Here is a 21,653-nt window from a genome sequence, read left to right as displayed (position 1 = left end):
GTTGCCATATTTTGAAGAACTTGAAAAGAGCCGTCACGTGATGCGCACATCGAGGTTCAGTCAGCATTCGGCAGATTGAAGTCTCCTAGAAGCAAGATGTCTTGAAACCCATTAATGTTGACAATATCTTCGAGAGAGTCGGAAAAATCAGTATAACATGCTGTAGGTTTATTCGGAGGAATATAGACGCCACCAAGGAGGCATTTTCTTGCCGTGGGAGAGACAGATAGAGACAAAAATAGCCTCTGATGGGGTGCAAACAGGGACTTCAGCACATTTGATGTTGTTAGATATGGCGATTAGTACTCCACCACCACTCTTCTTATTAGTAGTGTCGAGTGCTCTGTCGCTCCTAAAAACTTGGTAGCAGGATAGGCCGAGTTCACTGGTTTGCGATGCTAGGTAGAAGGTTTGTTTCTGTAAGGACTATTATATCATGTATGCAAGTGGTTAATGATTGACGAATTTCAGTAAGTTTAGTCCTAATTCCATTTATGTTTTGATTAATAAATATTCAGTTGTGCTAACCCGTTGGAAGAATTTAGTTTTTTTTTGGCTTATTTACAATTTTTGGAGTTCCATTGACGTATTTTATGGTGAGATCAGATTCGCCGTTCTTAATGCGAGACCAAAGTTTTACGTAGGTTGTCCAGAGTCTTACGTTCGCTAGGAGTCCTGTCGTAAGAGATAGAAACGTCGGAGAGTTGTACTCCATCAAGGAGATCAGATGAGAAGTTCCTGAAGAAGAATCTTGCTTCTGCTGGACAACTGTAAATTAAAATCAGTTGTGTAAATAAAGGGCCCAGAAGTATAATTTTAAAGGTTTATTCGTAGAAATAGCTATTTCCGTGTTTGGATGACCAATCTTTTTCTATTTGAATGACAAAAACAATAATAAATACGTTTCCAATGAGATCAAAAGCATGTAATCTCATTAAATCATCATATAATTATAAAAAAAGGATTTTTTTAAATTGGAGAGAATTCAATATCTACCATTTTCTGAAATAAAATCCAATGTATAATTCTTTTAGTTAAAATACCTTCATATTTGTAAATTTTTATTGTATACAATTTTGCCAATATTGATCAATTGTGATGGCATTCGTATTCTTGAGTTTGCAAGTTTGTGGGTAATTTTATGTTCAAATGTTGACAATTTCTGAAGGTTGGCATTGACTACTTCGGGATGTACGGAGTGGCTACGTGAAAGGTCACCGTTTTCGGTTAGGACGGAACGGCAACGCTAGTAAACAGTCTGCTCTGTTTGTTTATTGTTGTTTTTTTTTTTAATGGAGGGTTGTAGAAAATTTAGTTCTTTTGACCAGTTGAAAACTTGGATCAGTAATAAAGAAAAGACGGACAATATTAAATTAAGAATAGGTGACTCGAGAACAATTGCGTGCGTTCGTAAACGTGGGATCATAAGGTTTATTAATGAACAATTGAAATATTATGAAATTACGTACAGATGTATCCATAGTGGACACAGAATCAGCAAATCATCTGGTCAGCGCCCTGGTCAAAGGTAAAATAGGTAACTTGTATTTTGTTTATTATTTTAACTGTGTTTTAGAGAATTTATAACCTAATATAGCAAAGTAAAAATTATAAGATTAGTTGTAATTTTGGCAATTATGAGGTTAAACGCTGACCTGGCAAATCACGAATTTGACATCAACTATTCTGCTCATCCTCCTGAACAAAAGATATGGGTAGGGTATGATAAGCGGACCCGGTTTTTTATATCGAAATTGGCAAACGATATTACTTAATCATAACCATCGATACAATCAATCTATACTGATTAATTATTTTGATCAATTAACTTAAATAATATATATCAGCAGCTGTAAACACTATAAAATAATACAAGTAAGGTAATATTTCAATTTTATGTAAGTAACATTTGATTATTAAAAATGACAGTCAATTTTAGAAAACTACACGACTTTGCTTTGGAAAATGATAAGACATATGTTTTTCATGACTTCAACATGTAGGACTCGTGCGAAAAAACCCATTATGTGAAATTTGTGGGAAAGAAACAACTGTAACTGTGAGAGGAGCACATATGGCCGTCTTCAGTTTTCCTAATTTTGGTTATAATAATTTGTTTTATCACTGTAAATATTAGGTCCATATTTTAATTTAACACATAATATGATTGTTATTGAGAACTATAGATACTTTATATCGATTGATAGTCTAGGATTTGAGATGCGAATATTAGGTATCGATGATTACATTCTTCAATATAAAAAAACCGGGTCCGCTTATCGTATCCTACCCAAAAAAATATACGTATATGGTTTTAGGGGTGGGTCATTCCACATCAATTCAACCAAAGAAAAATCACTTTCTCACCCACCATCTCAGATTTTGATGAAACTTGGCTTGTTTGTTCTACCCATGAAGATAAGTCACCATGCCAAATTTTAACACTCTACCTCTTACCGTTCCCTTTTTATAGCCTTTCAAAGTTTTGCATTTCCGCAAATTCTAACCTATGGATATCGCAAATGAAGGACGCTTACGTTTCGAAAATAATTTGTAACTTTTTTATTTACCATTAAATCTCCATGAAAATTTATAGGCTTATTCTTAAAACAATGAAGATTCTAGAAAAAAAATACCTTAAACCTCTAAGTTAACCTACTAGGGCTGAAAAAAAATATTTTGTTTGTATCTTTGTATTTTTTTTAAACGAAGACTTAGTTTAGCGTTACATTAAATATCGTCGAAAGGGTATGTGATAATCACAAAAACTTTTTTTTCTAAATAATCCTTACTAAATGGGCTATCAAATTATGAAAAAATAGTAATGGGGTTTTGACACCTTTGTTGTGTTGTATGTTATGTTAAATATAAGTTGTAACATTTCGGTTTTTACAGATTTTACCATGTCCTAGAAGTATTTTTTTTTTTTTTTTTTTTACTGGAATTTGATAAATAGCAGACATTCTACTAACCAAGGTTTAACTTTAAAACAGTACAAAATTTAATAATAACACATTTAGTTTGGGTTTTTTTTCTTGTTTTTAAAAAACATAATATCTATTCGCACTATTCATCAGGAACACAGCACTAATTCATGCAGGCACACTTTGAAGAAAACTACATAGACCTGACAAAAATGTTGGTGTATGTGAAAACCAAAATAGAGAATGTATGTTAAGGCACTGTAGCCTATGCCCACCAAAGGAAAATCTAACAAGTTTTTTTACTTACAAAATTTGAAGATTATGACGAAGACGACTCAATTGAATTTAATCAGTGGGGTTTTCAACCGACAGATCTCAAGTGATTACTCAAACAGCAAACATTGAAGGCTTTATTTAAAACCTAACATCTAAATTGGAAAAACTTGTTCCCCACTCCTTCATTGCTGTCGCAATCAAAGTTTTTCAAAACCTGTAGTGTCATTAGACTTCAGTGAAAATTACTCGTCCACGATCCAGGATGAAGCCCAGGGATACCACTGGACATCTGATTCCTGCACTGTACACCCTATTATAGTTAACTAAGCAGTGTTTGAAAATGAAAGATTAGTGTTGTCTCTGTATAATATCCGATGACATGAAACATGATGTTTCTAATGGTCTACAAAATTCAAGAAATTGTGTGTCAGAGTACATTAAAGAAAATTATTCACATGTAACAAAGATTCACTACTTCAGTGATGGCTGTGCAGACCAATATAAAAATAAATTTAATTTTAATCAACTTCTGCTTGCATGAACAAGATTTTAAGATCAAGGCACAGTGGTCGTTTTTTGCAACTAGCCATGGGAAGACAGAATGCGATGGAATTGGAGGCACCGTGAAAAGGTTGGCAAGAAAGGGAAAGTCTTCAGAGACCTCTTGGTAATTAGATTCTGTCTCCCATCACATTTGTATGAGTTTGTAAATCAAACATTACAAAAGTTAATTTTTGTTTTTATTTCAATAGATGATATGCTTAAAAACACGTTCTGACTTAGAACGCTTTGAGGACATACAAACAGTCCATGGAACCAGAAGCTTCCATAACTTTAATCCGATAGACAGTTTAGGGAACTTGGAAGCAAGGAGGATCAGTTCCGATGAGAAACCTGCCCTGACGTTTAACTTGAGGATTAAATCAACATCATTTGTGACAGAAGAAAATTTGAATCCATCATGCTACGTGGCTTGTAAATATGATCTATAGTACTTTAGAATCACATAACTGAAGTGAATAAAGAAGAAGGTGATGTGACTGTTAAATTTATGCATCCTGCAGGGCCATCACCATCATTTCATTGGCCAAAGCTAGAGGACATTTGCCCCGTGCCGATACCTCATGTACTTGCAATTGTTGATCCTCCTTACATTTCGACCGGAAGAACCTATAGGTTTCCAGAAAAATGTGTCAGCTCAATTGAAGAGAAATTTTCAAAACTCCATTAAATGTTTTCCTGTTAAAATTTGGAATGTAATTTAAGATGTTGGAAATATTAAATAGTTAATATAGGTAAGTTAACACCTATTGTTTATTTTTAATTTTTTGAGTTTGTTTGAAATTAAGTTCTTTGAACAAGATGATTCAGGTTAAAATATGATGTTATGAATTGAATAATAAAATATACCTTCAGATATCCTGAATAATAATGCAAGCCTAGAGATCATTATAATCCCTGGAAATCCTTATTGCTTAGTTTAATTGGGCGGAAAAAATAAATTGGAAACCTATTATTTAATGTAATGAAACACAACAAAGGTGTCAAAACCCCCATTAATATTTTTTCATCATTTGATAGCCCATTTAGTAAGGGATTATTTAGAAAAAAAAAGTTTTTGTGATTATCACATACCCTTTCGACGATATTTAATGTAACGCTAAACTAAGTCTTCGTTTAAAAAAAATACAAAGATTACAAACAAAATATTTTTTTCAGCCTAGTAGGTTTAACTTAGAGGTTTAAGGTATTTTTTTCTAGAATCTTCATTGTTTTAAGAATAAGCCTATAAATTTTCATGGAGATTTAATGGTAAATAAAAAAGTTACAAATTATTTCGAAACGTAAGCGTCCTTCATTTTGCGATATCCATAGGTTAGAATTTGCGGAAATGCAAAACTTTGAAAGGCTATAAAAAGGGAACGGTAAGAGATAGAGTGTTAAAATTTGGCATGGTGACTTATCTTCATGGGGTAGAACAAACAAGCCAAGTTTCATCAAAATCTGAGATGGTGGGTGAGATGGCCTGGTTGAACTGACATGGAATTACCCGGGTGCAAATGACAAATAACATGGTTGTAGGTGGTATATTCATAAATAGTTAAATTTTTAATCTGTTTGTGTGCTGTGTGTCTCGATATCTGTGTACTTCAATGTTATTTGCGGCCAGGACTGATAGCGTATCTGTTATCTTAGCGCTCCGGGGCTGTGGCCCACAGATACTGAGCTTCACAAGATATCGTGTACTGTAGTTCGGACCGAAACAAGATTAGTATATTTCCTTTATATTAAGTGTTCTCTATATATATACTAGCAGTTGCCTGCGGCTTCGTACGCAATTTCCCGTTGAAAAACAGTACACTATATTCACATTCTAAACATTGCTGAGATAATTGATAGTCGTTCCTTCGTGAGCCTCTTGGGCGCGTTATGAAGGTATATACCATATTTCCTGCCGTCTTTCATGGTTTTTGCTAGGTGTTGATAAGTTATTCAGAACTATTAATTTATATGGATGAATCTCGATAAACTGATTAGGTTATAAAGAATCAAATTCGGTGTGTTAAAATTAATTTTCTGTCTAAGATATTTCCAGTATTATTGAGGAGTGTGCCTTCAAGAAAATATATCAACGAAAACCAATTTCGATCATAAAGCGTCTTCTTTCGGCTCTTTTTAAACCTTTGATCTAACCAAATTCGATAATGTACATAGCAATGGCAACTCACACCAAACAAATAACTCCGATAACAAAATATTTTTTTTCGAAAGAGCCCATTTTCGTCTCATTCTGAAATTTTATATGTGTATGTAGTTAGTTATAGTGTAAATAACATATTTTTTCAAAAGAAACCAAAGGAGACGTTTTTGGGTTTTTAAAAAACGTTTTTGGGTGAACAAATAAAAAATGTGTTCCTGTAATATAGTAAATTGAAGAGCATTTCAAATAGAAAAGAATGCAAAAATTTTGATTTCTTTAGCTTCAATAGTCTTTAAGTTATATTACTTAGAAAATATTAAGACATGACCAAAACTGCCTTTTTGTGGATCTTTAAAAGCTCATCACTCTAAAACCAAAAGGTTGAAAAATGTAAAATTTTGCATTTAACTAGTCTTGGTAGGTAGGCTACAACTTCCATACAAAAATTCAACAAAATCTGAGAGGTCAAGGTCAAAAATTATTTTTTCATTGACTGATTTGACATGGAATAACCCTACTATGATAGCATATGTGGTGTCCACCTAAAGTTTTTAAAATCTTACCTGGAAGGCAGAACTCAATTTGTTGATACAGGTAGTAACAAATCAAATTATTCTGAAGTCCAAAATAGTAATGTGGAAATCCTTGGTATAGTAGTTGATAGGTTATTGTCTTTGATATCACATTTAGAATCTGTTTGTATTAGATTGTCTAGAGTTATATTTTTGTTAAGATCCCTTGTGGGCATTGCTCCATAGAATTATGTAAGAACAGCTGTCTTTGTTTTCTTTTAGTCTGTGATGTATGGCTTAATTTTATGGGGAAATAGCTGTCATGTTAATAGGGTATACAGAAAAAAGCTTTAAGAATAATGAATAAGGCACCTTAAAAAGAACATTGTAAACTTTTTTGTTAAATGTAAGATTTTGGCTGCTATAAACTTGTATGTTTGTTCTACATAAAGATGAATTTTAATTTAGTCTTAGTTGTATAACAGATCTGATGTACATAATCACAATACCAGAAACCAACACTGGTTAGATGTGCCAAACAGTAAGTTAAGTAAATGTCAAAATAGCTCTTATATTGTAAGTCTGAAAATATTTAGCAATTAATGAAAACTGAGATCCAACAAGTGAATGAAGAGAAGAGTTAGTTGGGTTTGTTTTCATCTATTACATTGATCATGAACTTAAAAATACATTTTTATATGTTAGGCAAAAGTTATTCAGAACTGAAGATTTGTGACGTTTTTATAGCATATTATTATATAAATCCTTCATGTAAGAGTGGTGGTATCAACTTTACAAAGTTTGTCTGTCAGTGGTATCCACAATATGTCTGGACGAAGGTTCAGCAGGTTGCAGAAATGTCACTTTCACTTCATCTTCTTCCTTCATTCATCTCCAAAGGATACGTTAGCCCCGTTAGGTCATATGTAGGGTTATATATCCATTTCTGCAATTTTAAGTGTTTTTAGTGTAAAGTGACAACGCTCCCATCTCTCTAATTCAATTAGGAGAAAAGCTATGGTGATTTCAAAGAATGTTGGTTATGGTTTTTTGGTGGATTTTGTGGAACTTTACATAGCCTTAACTTGAAACCATTTGAAATGTTTGTGGGAAAATATACAATTTTCCTAATCTATATGAAGACTTATCTTCATACCAAATTTCATCAAATTTTACCAAATTCTGTTCATTTGATATGGCCCCCATGAGTTGTTTGTCACATGGAGTCAGACACATTTATTCTTCAAAATAATAAAACAAATGTTACACTGTTTTGGTCGATTCTTTACTCATGAATATTAAGCATCAAGCTGGGTGCGCACACGCACATGTTTGTGTGTGCGATATTGAACTCTAGAAAACATTTTTAAATGAGTAAAAGTACAATTTCTTAAAAATAATATAAATAGTACATATATTTATGAACCTTAATAAATATGTACATAATTGTTTTTTAGTTGTAATTTTTTTTCAGCACTTTTAGGATAGGATGCCCTTTTTTCATGCGGCTCAGTGCATCTTCCGATGGTCAACATCTTGTAGTACAAAAGTTTTTGGATCAACACAACCATGAACACACAAAGGTAAGGAGTAAATACAGACGTATATGATATTTTTACTCATAGTAGAACATCATTATTACAGAATAATTGGAATCAATCCCATTCTGAATAATCAAATTTCCAACTTAAGTTTCAGGTGAGGATTTTTTTTTATATTTAGCCAGAAGTGCGGAGTGGCGTCAAAGGTGTTCTGACTGAAAAGTTAGACAATCTGATCTGGGACGTGATCTGACGACGGGAAAATTCTGATCAGTCACGTAATAATCAGCCATCAAAGGGAGATTACATTTTTTTAAAACCTCATATACGTATATGTATTTTCGATTACTTTTATTGGATAACAATTACCTATATATACATAAGGCTATTGCCATTTATACAATTTAACGTAAATAAAAGTCGTTTGACAGGTGTTTGGTCTTCCGATCATATGTTAGTTTGCTTATTTAAACGCATATGTGACAGATACGGCCAAATACAAAATAATTGAATCAGAAAAAGTAAGCGCTCTGTGGTGTAATGGTAGCACATTCACCCGGCAAGTGAGAGATCCGGGTTCGACTCCTGGCGGAGCAAGTACTTTTTGTGATTCAATGTTTATTGAAATTAAATAAGGCTATTGCTATTTATACAATTTAACGTAAATAAAAGTCGTTTGACAGGTGTTTGGTCTTCCGATCATATGTTAGTTTGCTTATTTAAACGCATATGTGACAGATACGGCCAAATACAAAATAATTGAATCGGAAAAAGTAAGCGCTCTGTGGTGTAATGGTAGCACATTCACCCGGCAAGTGAGAGATCCGGGTTCGACTCCCGGCGGAGCAAGTACTTTTTGTGATTCAATGTTTATTGAAATTAAATAAGGCTATTGCCATTTATACAATTTAACGTAAATAAAAGTCGTTTGACAGGTGTTTGGTCTTCCGATCATATGTTAGTTTGCTTATTTAAACGCATATGTGACAGATACGGCCAAATACAAAATAATTGAATCGGAAAAAGTAAGCGCTCTGTGGTGTAATGGTAGCACATTCACCCGGCAAGTGAGAGATCCGGGTTCGACTCCCGGCGGAGCAAGTACTTTTTGTGATTCAATGTTTATTGAAACTATATATACATAATATATAGATACTTGTTAATTATAAAAATGAATGGATGTTAGCTAATTGTAATTGCTAAAATACATGTAATAAAGCAATATTAAAGGTGCAGTAATTTAAGTGGCATGAGTGATAACATAATATTTTGTGAAAGCATATTTAATGGCACAATTAATTGGTTCTGTAGATCTAATGCAGTCTGTGATGGATAACATAAATTGAACTGAACTTTACAAAAGTTGCAAAAAGAATGAGTAGTGTTAGTATTGTGCAATTTCTCGTTCTGCATTGGAACATTTGATATTATGACAGAGGAAGCTGTTGTAGCCAAAGCACATAAAATAGGACCTCCTAAATGGAGTACTGATAATATAATTACGTTTTTAGAGACATACCACAGTTACGATTTGTTGTGAGACATGGAAATTCCTGATTACAACAATAAGAGTAAACGAGAGAAAGAAATGAACCACCAGGTATTCTCTATATCACCACGTCAGTTTGTTCACTTTTACTGCCAGGCAGTAAGCCACTGTTGGTATGTTGACTATCAGGACCATCGTAACAGTACCACCAGGTATTCCCTATATCACCACGCCAAGTACTTGGCGGTAAAGGGGTTAAATGTCCACTTTAATTTTCAAATGATTCTTTCTAATTTGTTATAAGAAAATAATGTTTATCTTCCTCTGCTAGTGTTGTGACTAAACTTAGTGATGTGCTGATACATATTATTCAACATTTTAGGTATGCTTGTGCCGGATATTTGGTTTCTAAGAAGCAAAATTAAAATACTTTAACCACTTATAGATAAGAATTTCTAAAGCTCGAGGATAAGAAGAATGTCATGGAGACAGATGAAGTATATGAACCAAAATCAGCACCAACACAGGTATCTTTTGATTCTAAAAGAATGGTAGTGTAAGAACAGTCAGTAGGTGAATCGTTCTGACTCACTATTTTTAACATTATACTTAAATTATCAAGGTACCAGATAAAAGTGTAAACCAACCACAAATGTATCTAAAAAATATTTCAATTATCCATGTTCTATTGTGAAATGAAATAAAAAATTAATGTATTGAGATGTGAAGTTAGGACTATATCAAGTATTCTATCACTTAATCTCCAAAAAATATTTACAAATACGTTTACATTAAATTTCTAAATATAGTTCAATTTATATGAAATTTAAATAACTTAATAAAATAAATCTTTACTCAACGCTTTGGACACCAGCGCCTAAAAGGCCTGTATTACCCTAAACCCCACTTTTACAATGCTTTTTCATTTCACTCTTTACTGCTATTAGTTTTTACATAATTTGAATGAATTCTTTTTTGCTTTGTAGCTGTTTAGATTGGTTATTGATTTGTGTAAATTATAAGAGCATTATGTATGTAGTAATTACTACAAAAAAAGAAATTTACATAAAATAATCATTTTAGACTAAAAGATGAATGGAAATGATAAAAACAACATTGAAATTGTGTAAAAGTCCCCATTCACAATACAACCAATCCGCAGACACATCTGCCGATGCGTCCGATTCCGGGTCTGTCGTTCCCACACATTACCCGACCTGCCTGACTGCGAACAAGTAAATATAGTCGTAAAATTGTCTTTTGTTTTCCCTTTGTTTGTTGTTTTCTGGCTGCCAAATCTCGCAGTCTCATCTAAAGTGAAACTTCGATAGACAATGTTTCCTCCAGCTGGTTTACATACTTTAACGCCATTTCTAGAGCTTTGTGTCCTTCACTGTTTGAAACAGCACTTTGCACTTTCCTCCAACACCACGTCCTCTTCATCGTCTTCTTCTACTTTTCTGTTTACCATGTTCACTATTTCTTCATCTGTCACTTCACATTGTTTGTCTTGGGCAACCCACTCATTCACGTTCTCTTCTGTTACGTTTGCACTTGTAACAAATGAAGTATGCTAGTGTAATTCAATTTGGTCTCCTGTACATTTTCACCACACTGAGAATTTTAATTTTTTTCAAAACTTTTTAAGATGTAGTAATGGCGTTCGCTCTAAACACTCTCTTATGATTAGGCCACGTATAAGCCATGTCTTTTAAATTAAGATGAAGCAATTTGTTTAACATGTCTTCTCCCTGGTGAATAGCGTCAACTGAAGAAAAAAAAAACAGGTTTCTTAGGTAATTCCTCTTCATTTCCTCAAAGGTTCCCTGATCCATAGGCTGACATAAGGAAGTTACGTTTACAGGCAAAAACATGGCCACTACTTCCTTATCTTTAAGTTTGTCCTTGTCAGGTTGGCACGTATCATTGTAAAGCAGCAATATTGCAAATTTCCTAATTCCGTGGCAAATTTTTGGATTTCAAAAACTGTTCAGTTTGTGGCACAAATTCTTTAAAAACCATTCTTTAAAAATTTATGAGCTCATCCAAGCATATTTTTTATTGTAATATTTCTCTGGCAAAACATAATTATTTTATCAGTATTTCACTTGAGAGATCCCAGTGTACATGTTATGTCTATAGTATCAAGAATCAAGAATTTTATTGCCATTGACAATTTACATTGAATAGGCAAAGTCAACCTAGTTTGTAGTTATATAAATATTGCAAGAATAATAACGAGAAAGTACAGAATGAGAATCATTATAAATATAACTATTACGAAACAGTTAACCTAGACATCCCTTTGATAGTTTATAGATATATATAAAAAAGAGAGAAAAAAGAAAAAAAAAAATTATTATAATAGTAACAATAAAATATAAAATTCAATCTTAGGCACAGTAAATTAAGTTATTTAGTTAAAATTGAACATCTATGTTACAATTTAAAAATTCATTTATACTATAAAATGGGTTTTGAAGAAGCCAATTGTATATTTTATGTTTAAAAGGTCTAAAACTAACAGACTTTGCACCATCAGGCAGCCTATTGAAAAAATTAATACAATTTAGCTTGAAAGAGGTGCCAGTTTTAGCCAGTCTATGAGGAAGTATATTGAGTTTATTCCCCCCTCTAGTGTTATAATGATGAATATTATTCCTAATTGGAAAATTCTGTAGGTTTGATTTAGTGTATAATAGTACTTGAAAAATATACAAATTGACAACTGTGGGAATCTTAAGTTCAATGAAAAGTGGCTTACAGTGATCTAGTGAACCAACTCCTGCAATATTACGAACTACCTTTTTCTGTAATAAAAGAATATTATTTATATGGGGAGAATGGCCCCAAGCTAGTATACCATATAGTATATGTGATTGAAACAGACCGAAATATGACATTCTTAAATATTCTAAGCTTACAAAGTTTTTCAATTTCCATAGTAGATAATTAACTCTTGATATTTTTTTACAAACTGTTTCGATATGCAGGGACCATTGTAACTTAGAATCTATATAAAATCCCAGAAGCTTAACAGATTCCAGATTAATTTCTTGTTTAAGGCTTAAAGTTAGGTATTGTGTTTTTTCAGGATTAGAAGATAATTTATTAGAAGAAAACCAGGAAAGAGCCTGCTCTTCTGCTAGTTCAGTAATCTGTTTTAAGTAATTAAGATCGTTGTGACGGGCCACTAAAGTGGTGTCATCAGCATAAATAATGGAATGAACATTTAAATTTTGAGGTAGATCATTTATATATACTAGAAAAAAGAAAGGTCCGAGAACTGAGCCTTGAGGCACGCCTTTCTCGACAGGCTTTACAGTTGAACATTTATTTTTTATTGAAACAAATTGACTCCTACTGAATAGATAAGATTGAATTATTTTTAAGGAGTTATCCTCGATGCCATAAAATTTGAGTTTATTTAGCAGAATATTAAATGGAACGCTATCAAACGCTTTAGTAAGGTCACATAAAACTATAGAAACTGACTCTTTTTTTTCAAAAGCGTCCAAAGATAAATCAATTAAATTAAGTAGCTTTCTCTGTCACAATATCAAAACTTCCAATGCAAAACAAGAAATTCCAGAAGACACTGTTTTTTTTTTCCTTTTTTAACTGTTGTAAAGGCCAATTCAATTTAGGTTATCCATCACTGTATCTCTGGTATCTATCTAGTCCACCATGGATTGCATTAGAGGCCCAGATAAAACCAATTATTTGTGCAATTAAATAATATAACAGGGCTATTCAGAAAATAAGGAACGTTTCCACCTGACGCTGCCAGGCACACGCAATTCCTGTATATATTGGTATGCTCCTGCTCAGTGCCTCAGTCAACGTCCAGCAGTGACAATGGGAACATCTCTGCACTGCCTGTTTATATATATATATATATATATATATATATTCAAATTTGAAATGTGTGCTGTAATCGAAAATTCTGCCAGTTGTGAACTGTGGTCTATGATTAGTTTTGTGTTGGCCAAAAACTTGACAACAATATAAATTTATCAGGAACTGTGTGACGTGAACGGGAACAATGTAATGACTGAAATTTCTGTCAGGAAGTGGTACATTCAGTTTTAAAATGGCAAAACAAACATTCATAATCAAAGAGAAGAATGGACATTTGAGCATTGTGGTTGACGAACTGGTCACCAAAGTTGATGAAAACATTTGTGAAAATCACGTTTCACAATAACTGAGCTTTCTCTATGTTTCCACAAGCTTTAAGGACTTTACTGTTTGAAATTGTTTCACAGAAGCTGGCTACCACAAATTTTGTGTAAGATGGGTGCCAAAAATGCTTACAGATCACCATAAAGAACAACGAATGGGGGCAGCTGTGACGTTTTTGAAGGCCTACCACAGTCATGGTGATGCACTACTGAATCGAATCGTAACAAGAGATGAAACCTGTCAATTTTGAGTCAAAATTACAGTCCATAGGTGGGGGCACACTTGTTTCCCTAAAAAACCAATGAAATATCTGCAAAATGTTTTTGGCAAGGAAGATCATAGCAACAGTGTCCTGGGACAGGTAAGGTGTTCTTATTAATTCTCTAGAGTGTGGTGCAACAATAAACTCCGAGTGGTACTGCCAAACATTGCAAAGCCTTGTAAGAACTGTCCAAAACAAGCACCGAGAAAAATTGTCATAAAATATTTTGCTTTTGCTTGACAATGCCCGACCTCAGACGGCAAACCGTACACAAGAACTCTTGAACTCATTCAACTGGGAAGTTTTCCCTCCTCCCACAGTCCTAATCTAGCTCTAAGTGGTTTTTACTTCTTCCTGAAAATGAAGATCTTGCTAGCAACACAGCGTTTGGTCAACAGTGAGGACCTCCAGGTATGCACCACTGAGTGGTTGAGGTCACAGGTGGCAGAATTCTATGACAAGAATTTTAAAGCTTGTCCTCTGTAGTGATAAGTGCCTGCATTTGTATGGTGATTATGTAGAAAAGTAGTATTTTAGTCCCTCTTTGTCTTGTATATAATGTTTCTCTTGTACAGTGGAGTCTCGCTAATCCAAACTAATGGGGACCAAACCCAGTTTGGATTATGTGATTGTTCGGATTAGGCAGAATGACAGGGAAAACACGGTTTTAAGCATGATAATGGATCTAGTTTGTTATAAAGTTATCAATATTATTTACTAAAACGTATTTTCTGATTGTTTTACTGTACTTCAAGCGACAAATGTGTTGGACTGCGAATACTAAACACATTTAGTAACTTACAATACACCGTAGTTCACTTTTGTAATGCGCATTGGATATGGATAAACGCTACAAAGCAGTACTCTCTCTCCTTCGGCACGCCAAAAATACACACACTGACTCATAATACAGCTGGACATTGCACTGTAGTCGGCAGTGTGTCATCTGTTGTCTCAGTGCAAACATCGATTCCAATGTGATCATTTGTGTAATAAAAGTGTGAGAGCTGATTGTTATGGTGAATAAGCTAAAGCATGCCATCGTTATTCTTAAAGACAAGCTAAACGCTCTTTGTACAGTCACTCTAGTATCGATGGAGTGTGAGGAGGAAGGAAGTAATGATGAGAACCTGTGTGATAAAGAAGACACATAGACGGTGCAGCAGCGCTTGACCTTGCAGTACAATACCTAGAGCAACAAAAGACAATTCCTGAATTTTTCTAACAATTAATATTGTACTCAACAATAATACCAGTACTGTTTGTCCAGTTATTGTTAAGTTATTCACTTCTTAATTTAATACATACTTAACCTATAAGTTTCAATTTGGTACTTTATTTATACTTCATTATTTATTTATTGTACTGTACCATATGCAATTTGTCCTAATAAAAACTATACGCTCATTTAATGAAAGTTTTTGTTGTACGGTGCACTCATTTTCATTTTTAGATAATTATTTGTTATAACTGTGCATTATATAAATAAATATAAGAATTTCTTTCTGTGTGTGTTCAGATTAACCAGATTCAGATTAGGGGGACTCCACTGTACTGCTTTTTCCCCCAAAAAATCTTTATTCTTTGAATAGCTCTTGTATACTTATATACCTGCTCTGCTGGCACTTAAATCTAGATCTCTCACTTGCTGGGTGAGTATGCTATCAGTATCCCCACTTTTTGTGATTCAAATATTTGGCCATTTCTGTCACACATATGTTGATGGATTACCATAGCCAAGACTAACTGATCAGAGGACCAAATACCTGATGTTGCTTCAGGTTCTACCTAGATTTAACTTAAGTGCAGAGTTGTGTGACAATTTTTAGTTTCCTTTGATTTATATAATGTAAGCAATTATTTTTCAGTATTACTGAAAATCAGGTTAAACATTTAAATGTAGTTTAAAATAATGATTTCCTCCATATATTATTTTACTAGGTATACACATTTAAAAGCAAAAATGTTGTTTTAAAACGTTTTTTATTCCAATATGATCAATTATATCTTATTTGTATATAAAATTTAAATCCCTTCTAGGAAACATTATTTAGTTTTATCCACATTTATATTTTAGTATTGCAAGAAATAAAAATACTAGCACAGGGAGTTTTTCCACCAGAACGTAATCTATTAACAAATTTATACATTTTTAAACATAAAAACAGTAAAATTAAAATAACTTGCTATGGATAGTTTTTGTATTTCATTCTAAAGTATTAGACATGTGTTATAAATGTGGGCTGCTTGGTATGGTCATGGATAGTCACATTTAAATTAATAAAGGAACCTAATTTTCACTCTTGTGTTTTTTTCACTGTTATATATACTTATAATTGTATTGGAAATGTTATTTTCAGCCACTGAAAACCAAGATGATAGTCCAGTCCTATGATGGTGAATTAAAAGCAACAAGCTGCTCAGAGTTACTGTCCGAGGTTGTTTGTAATGGAATGTTAGAAATCGCCTCTGAAGATGCTATTGAAGGTGCAGGTGACAATGGACACAATACCCTGGTCTTGACAGACAATTTAATACAGAAGTGTTCAAGAGTGACTCCAGAAATTAGAAGGTTAAAGAGGAAACGGAAGTATGATAAATTTGTGAAAGATGATCCAGCTTCAACGAACTCACAAGAGGGTGGCAGGTACTGAAAATGAGCCTGATCTTACACAGCATTGTTCACCTCAAAAGCCAGATGAATATGACCTCTTTGCTCAACATATAGCAGAACAGCTACGTAAACTACCTACACAGAGATTTATTGTATTGCAAGACAAAATTCAGAGGCTAGTTACGTCTGAAAGAATAGAACACCTGTCAGAAGTTTCAGAGCAGTGTAGTTCCAATGTCAGTTCCGCTTCTCCTCCCACAAGATGAAAGGACTGAAGAGATACATCATGTTTGGTTTAATGGACATTTTGTATACTAAACAAAAATCTCGAATAGACTGAGAAAATTATAAAACGACAATTTAATAAAGAATTTCTTGTGTTTAATAAGCTTAGATATTCATATGATAAGAACAACATTAAATCAGTATTTATTGCCCTATCTTTATATTTAATAAAAGCGTAATATGGTGAACGACATAAAAATTCAGAGGCTAGTTACGTCTGAAAGAATAGAACACCTGTCAGAAGTTTCAGAGAAGTGTAGTTCCAATGTCAGTTCCGCTTCTCCTCCACAAGATGAAAGGACTGAAGAGATACATCATGTTTGGTTTAATGGACATTTGTATACTAAACAAAAATCTCGAATAGACTGAGAAAATTATAAAACGACAATTTAATAAAGAATTTCTTGTGTTTAATAAGCTTAGATATTCATATATTGATAAGAACAACATTAAATCAGTATTTATTGCCCTATCTTTACATTTAATAAAAGCGTAATATGGTGAACGACACATTTGACAAACTTAAAATTATATCAACAATTTTACACTCTTTTTAAGTATATACAAGTACTTATTTATTGTACGAGTGCAAAAATTAATAATAGGCCGTAACATTTTCAAACTGCTAAATTTTGTATTGTAAAATGATATACTCACACATCTAGCCAAGGTGAAGAAAAGAGGTGAGATTTTCTTTTTACTTACTTAATCTAACAAACAAAGAACTGTTTAAAGATTGACAGCCATCCTTTAGTTATTGTCAAAGCTTCTAAATATGTAGGAACTTAAAAATATCCCCTTAGAAGGACAATAATTATGTAGCTGCAATTTACACTTTAATATCATGATTATGAAGATGTGTATAGTTTATAAAGTTATTTTATTTTAATGTCTGTCAGCGGAGTCCATTTAAAATTGTTTTGTGTGGACAAGCGAACAAATTGTTATTTGTTTCCCTCTATTTATGGTTTGGAATTAGAAGCAATTATTGTTTTTCTGTTGTACTGTACTATACTTGAATTAATTTGTTCTAACCAGGAGGAAAGAAAAACACTTTGTCCAACCACTCATTTAAACCAAGAATAGCTTAAATTTGTTTTTTTTTCAATTCCCATACATCTATTTTCAAATTATACCTACAATACCAATACTAGTCCCTGTATAATATCATATTATACCTTATAATAAATAGTCCATATTGTTTTATAGTATATATTGATTTCATATTAAAGTGCTGCTTGTAATCATAGATTTATTTATTAATATAATGGACTGGAATTATTTTGGTTACCTCCCAAAAAATGGTAATTTCTAGCACTATAAGTGCTATTTGAAACTTTTGAGTTACCCCCCACCCCGCTTTCCCCTGAGGGTAAAAATTTGAAAACTATCACTATTAGTATAGTCCTTTGTAGACAGTAAGAGTGCCGCAAACAGATTTCACATATCTAAAATAACAAAAAAGATTTAAAGGCGGTGCAACTTACTTTTCAATCACCCTGTATATTGACTGACTTTATACCATTTTTTAAAAGAGATAACAAAATTTGTTTCACTAGTGGAGGTTATGTAAAATAGGAAACAAAGATACAGAGAACATTATTTTATTTTTAATAAATGTATACAAACAAAATAAATAGTCTTATTTCCATTCTACTCTAAAACAAAAATAAAATATAGTCAAGATACTGTTAATAATACTTTCCAACAAAATGTAAAATCAACCTTAACGGTATATTTGAGTTGAGCTTCATAAATAAAATATATAGTTCAGCAAACATTTATCCACTATGTATTGTCCGACTTTTGGTGAATTTAAGAAATCAATAAAGATACATATCTAGTATATCAGTTATCCAGTTGAAGATATGCTAAATGTGAGTGCAGGGGTAAGTAAATTGTACATGTTCCAAAGCAGCAATGTATTCAGGAGGAAAGAATACACAATAGGAAAATTAAGAAAAACTTTCACAAAAATATACTTTCACTAATAAATTTAGTACTTAGTAAAATTGTCTATTTCATGAACTTTTAGTTTTAAAACATTTCAATAATAGCATAAATACTGATTTAGAAGTTATAATGTTGTATTTATTCAATCCTAAGACCATAATAAAAAATCCTTGGAATATTCTCAGTTGATTCAGCAGAACAAAAGATGGGCGGTCTCGCACAGTAAATTATGAAGCTACAACTAACATATTAGAGTAATTGTAATTCAGACATGTGTATTTAATTATACAGTTAGGGCATACTTTCTTTTTATTATAAACATATTTATGACATCATATAAAATAAAATGAAACAGAATTTAAATGTGAAATATTGAATGGAGTTTAGAAATATTTATAATACACTTGAAGTCCGATTTGGAAATTATATTGAGGATGGTATATCACCTATTTAACATATATTATTAGTTTATGTTATATATCGGAATGTATTGAGGAAATAACAACCTCCGATCTCTTGCTATGATGGCCAGATACGTGGCAGGTGTGCGGTGTGCCCAGTAGTCAATCGCAAATCTTCTCTGCTATAACATTCCTCACTGCTGAGTTTAAGTAGCTAGTTTGCACTGAAGTGCAGTCATATAAACATGGTTGCCTCTTTATTCCCCAGCCAAATGTAAATTGAGGAGTGTTATTCATTTTCTGGAATCCATAGGAGAATGTGCCATGTTTATGAAGAAAACATTATGAGTGATGGTGTTGTACATGAATGGTGTAGAAAGTTTAAAGATGGCTGAGCTATCTTACACAATGAAAAAAGTCAGGGACGTCACTACAGACGGCCTTGTTGAACAAATTATCAAAGTGCTTAGAAAAAACTGTAGATTCACAATAAGTGCTGTGTGTTTGGAATTTCCAGAAGTGTCAAAATCTTCTTTTTACTCTATTGTTACAGAAAATTTAGGCTGCAAAAAAATTTTGTGCTCACTGGGTGCTAAAAATGTTGATTGACACCCACACAAAACTCACTGAATGGCTTCAGATTTGACATTCCTTGAATTTGACATTCGGCCATCTTTAACCTTTTTTGATGCAATTCACACACAACACTATCATTCATGTTTTCTTCATAAACATGGCACATTCTTCTATGAATTTCTGCTGCACTATTCTTTTCTGATTGCAGGAAACGAATAACACTCCTCAATTTACATTTGGCAGGAGAATAAATAGAGGCGGCCATGTTTATGCGACTGCAGCTCAGTGCAAACTGACTATTTAAACTCAGCAGTGACAAATTTTATGGGGAAGATGCGTGATCGACTACTGGGCACACCGCTGTTCTGACACGTGTCTGGCCGCCATGGTGTGAGACTGGACATTGAAAAAAAAAAAAAAACAACCTTTGTAAGTCAATCTATTTTTCACATTTTCCAAAACATCCAGTATGTTTCATAAATAATATTTCAAACAGATCAGGTTAATCTAACCTATCTATGAAATATGATGTGATTGGTCATTGTTAGAAAGTGTCTAAGGACACATCTGAAGCACAGGTAGTTGACTCTGCAGTGTTCTTTAACTCACCTTATTCAGAATTTGTATAAATCCGTGTTTTACTTGTAATCATTTATGATTTGAAATGGAGTCATAAACACAATCACTACAGACTTTAGTATCCATGCAAATGTTGAGTTGCTGAACTGAAATATCTCTGGGAAATATATGGCAACTGTCATTGGTTTTTTTGGAGTGTTCACCAATAATAGTAAAGCTTGTGGACAAATGAGGAAACTGCTCTACCAAGGTAGTGCCCAAGGCTATCTTGAGTACCTTACCGCTGTGTTCAAAGAATGAGGGTAGAACCAGACATATCAAGAAAATCGTTCAAAGCATGAGTCTTCATAGAGAACATGCAAATGACAGCTTCATAAAGAGCAAACATGACACTGAACTGAATCAAAAGGACGTGACAAGGTCCTGACTCACTTTCCACACCTTTTAATCTAAGCTTTTTACTTTTACTTGTTATTTACATCTCATGTCCGTTTCTAATCTCATTTAAGTCGGTTTTGTTTGATTCTGGAACTTTGCACTTCTGGAGAATATCTTTGTACTTTGATATTTTGTATTTAATCTAAAGTTGTAGCTGCAGGGCTGTCGAAGATGTTGGTGATGCTGTTTGTAATCAGTGAAGTGAAGTAATAAACACGAAGAAGCAATCAGTTGAAGCTTGTTAGAGGTAGTAGGAGACAATCATTAAGGCTTGGAAAGACAACTCGACTGCATAGAGAAAAGAGTGTTCCATGTTGTCTTATTTTCATTCATTCTGCACATTCCCATGTATACTTGAAGTCACATTAAAAGATGGTATGTGTCTGTTCATGTAAAACTGAATCTTCACAGTACTTGTTTTAACACTGAAGGTGCCAGACAATTAAATTATATTTCTTTGCTCACAATATTTTACACTTTTAAATAATTTTGTAGCAGTGAGCAGTTATTCCAGCTGTTGGTATTGGTGAAATAAAATAATAATATTGTTAAAAATTAATCTTGTGCTCCTACAAATCTAGCTGGTCCTCTTTGCCAAGTTTTTTTTTAATTGTAAATAAATGAAAGTAAGTTTTTAAGACCTACATATCTGTGTATATTTTCTTGTCCAGGACAAGGCATACTGAACTGTGGTAATGGGAAATATAATTGATTTACACCAGAAGCTCCTAGAGGTATCCTGAAGAGCCATTTTCAATTTTGCTTGGCCTCTTATCCTCAACCAAAAACACTAAAATATCATGTTATTATATTCCTATTTCTATTTGTAAAATATCAATGGGCGCCAACATAAGTATTTTCACTAAGAAGGCTATGGACTTTGATTATGAAAATTGTGTGTGAAGTATGGGTAACTG

At 33.1% G+C, this 21,653-nt stretch overlaps 1 protein-coding gene across 7 annotated transcripts; it reads left to right on the top strand.

The window, feature by feature from the left end:
- Positions 1 to 1,206: 1,206 nt before the first annotated feature.
- Positions 1,207 to 16,784, top strand: LOC124355028. Of its 7 annotated transcripts, none has more exons than XR_006921729.1 (5): positions 1,207 to 1,537; positions 7,888 to 7,996; positions 9,826 to 9,970; positions 13,712 to 13,989; positions 16,251 to 16,784. XR_006921729.1 is itself a non-coding variant. In XM_046805926.1 (5 exons), the coding sequence occupies exons 4-5, from the start codon at positions 13,930 to 13,932 to the stop codon at positions 16,542 to 16,544; spliced, it is 354 nt and encodes a 117-aa protein (XP_046661882.1). In that variant the 5' UTR covers positions 1,219 to 1,537; positions 7,888 to 7,996; positions 9,826 to 9,970; positions 13,763 to 13,929; the 3' UTR covers positions 16,545 to 16,782. The 7 variants fall into 7 exon arrangements, 5 of the variants coding, with proteins under 5 accessions (XP_046661882.1, XP_046661883.1, XP_046661879.1 ...); XM_046805926.1 differs by having other exon boundaries at positions 1,219 to 1,537; positions 13,763 to 13,989; positions 16,251 to 16,782; XR_006921730.1 differs by lacking the exon at positions 13,712 to 13,989 and having other exon boundaries at positions 1,213 to 1,528; positions 16,251 to 16,782.
- Positions 16,785 to 21,653: the final 4,869 nt, after the last annotated feature.

The sequence above is a fragment of the Homalodisca vitripennis genome, chromosome 2 (assembly GCF_021130785.1).
Source record: "Homalodisca vitripennis isolate AUS2020 chromosome 2, UT_GWSS_2.1, whole genome shotgun sequence".
Lineage (NCBI taxonomy): Eukaryota > Metazoa > Arthropoda > Insecta > Hemiptera > Cicadellidae > Homalodisca > Homalodisca vitripennis.
Note: the sequence above shows the minus strand (reverse complement) of the source record. Positions and strands in the feature narration are given on the sequence as shown.

Coding starts and splice junctions, on each gene's coding strand:
- LOC124355028 (XM_046805923.1), top strand. CDS start 1,293: ATGGAGGGTTGTAGAAAATTTAGTTCTTTTGACCAGTTGAAAACTTGG. Junction 1,529..7,887: donor GGTCAGCGCCCTGGTCAAAG/GTAAAATAGGTA, acceptor ATTTTTTTTCAG/CACTTTTAGGATAGGATGCC. Junction 7,997..16,250: donor ACAACCATGAACACACAAAG/GTAAGGAGTAAA, acceptor TGTTATTTTCAG/CCACTGAAAACCAAGATGAT.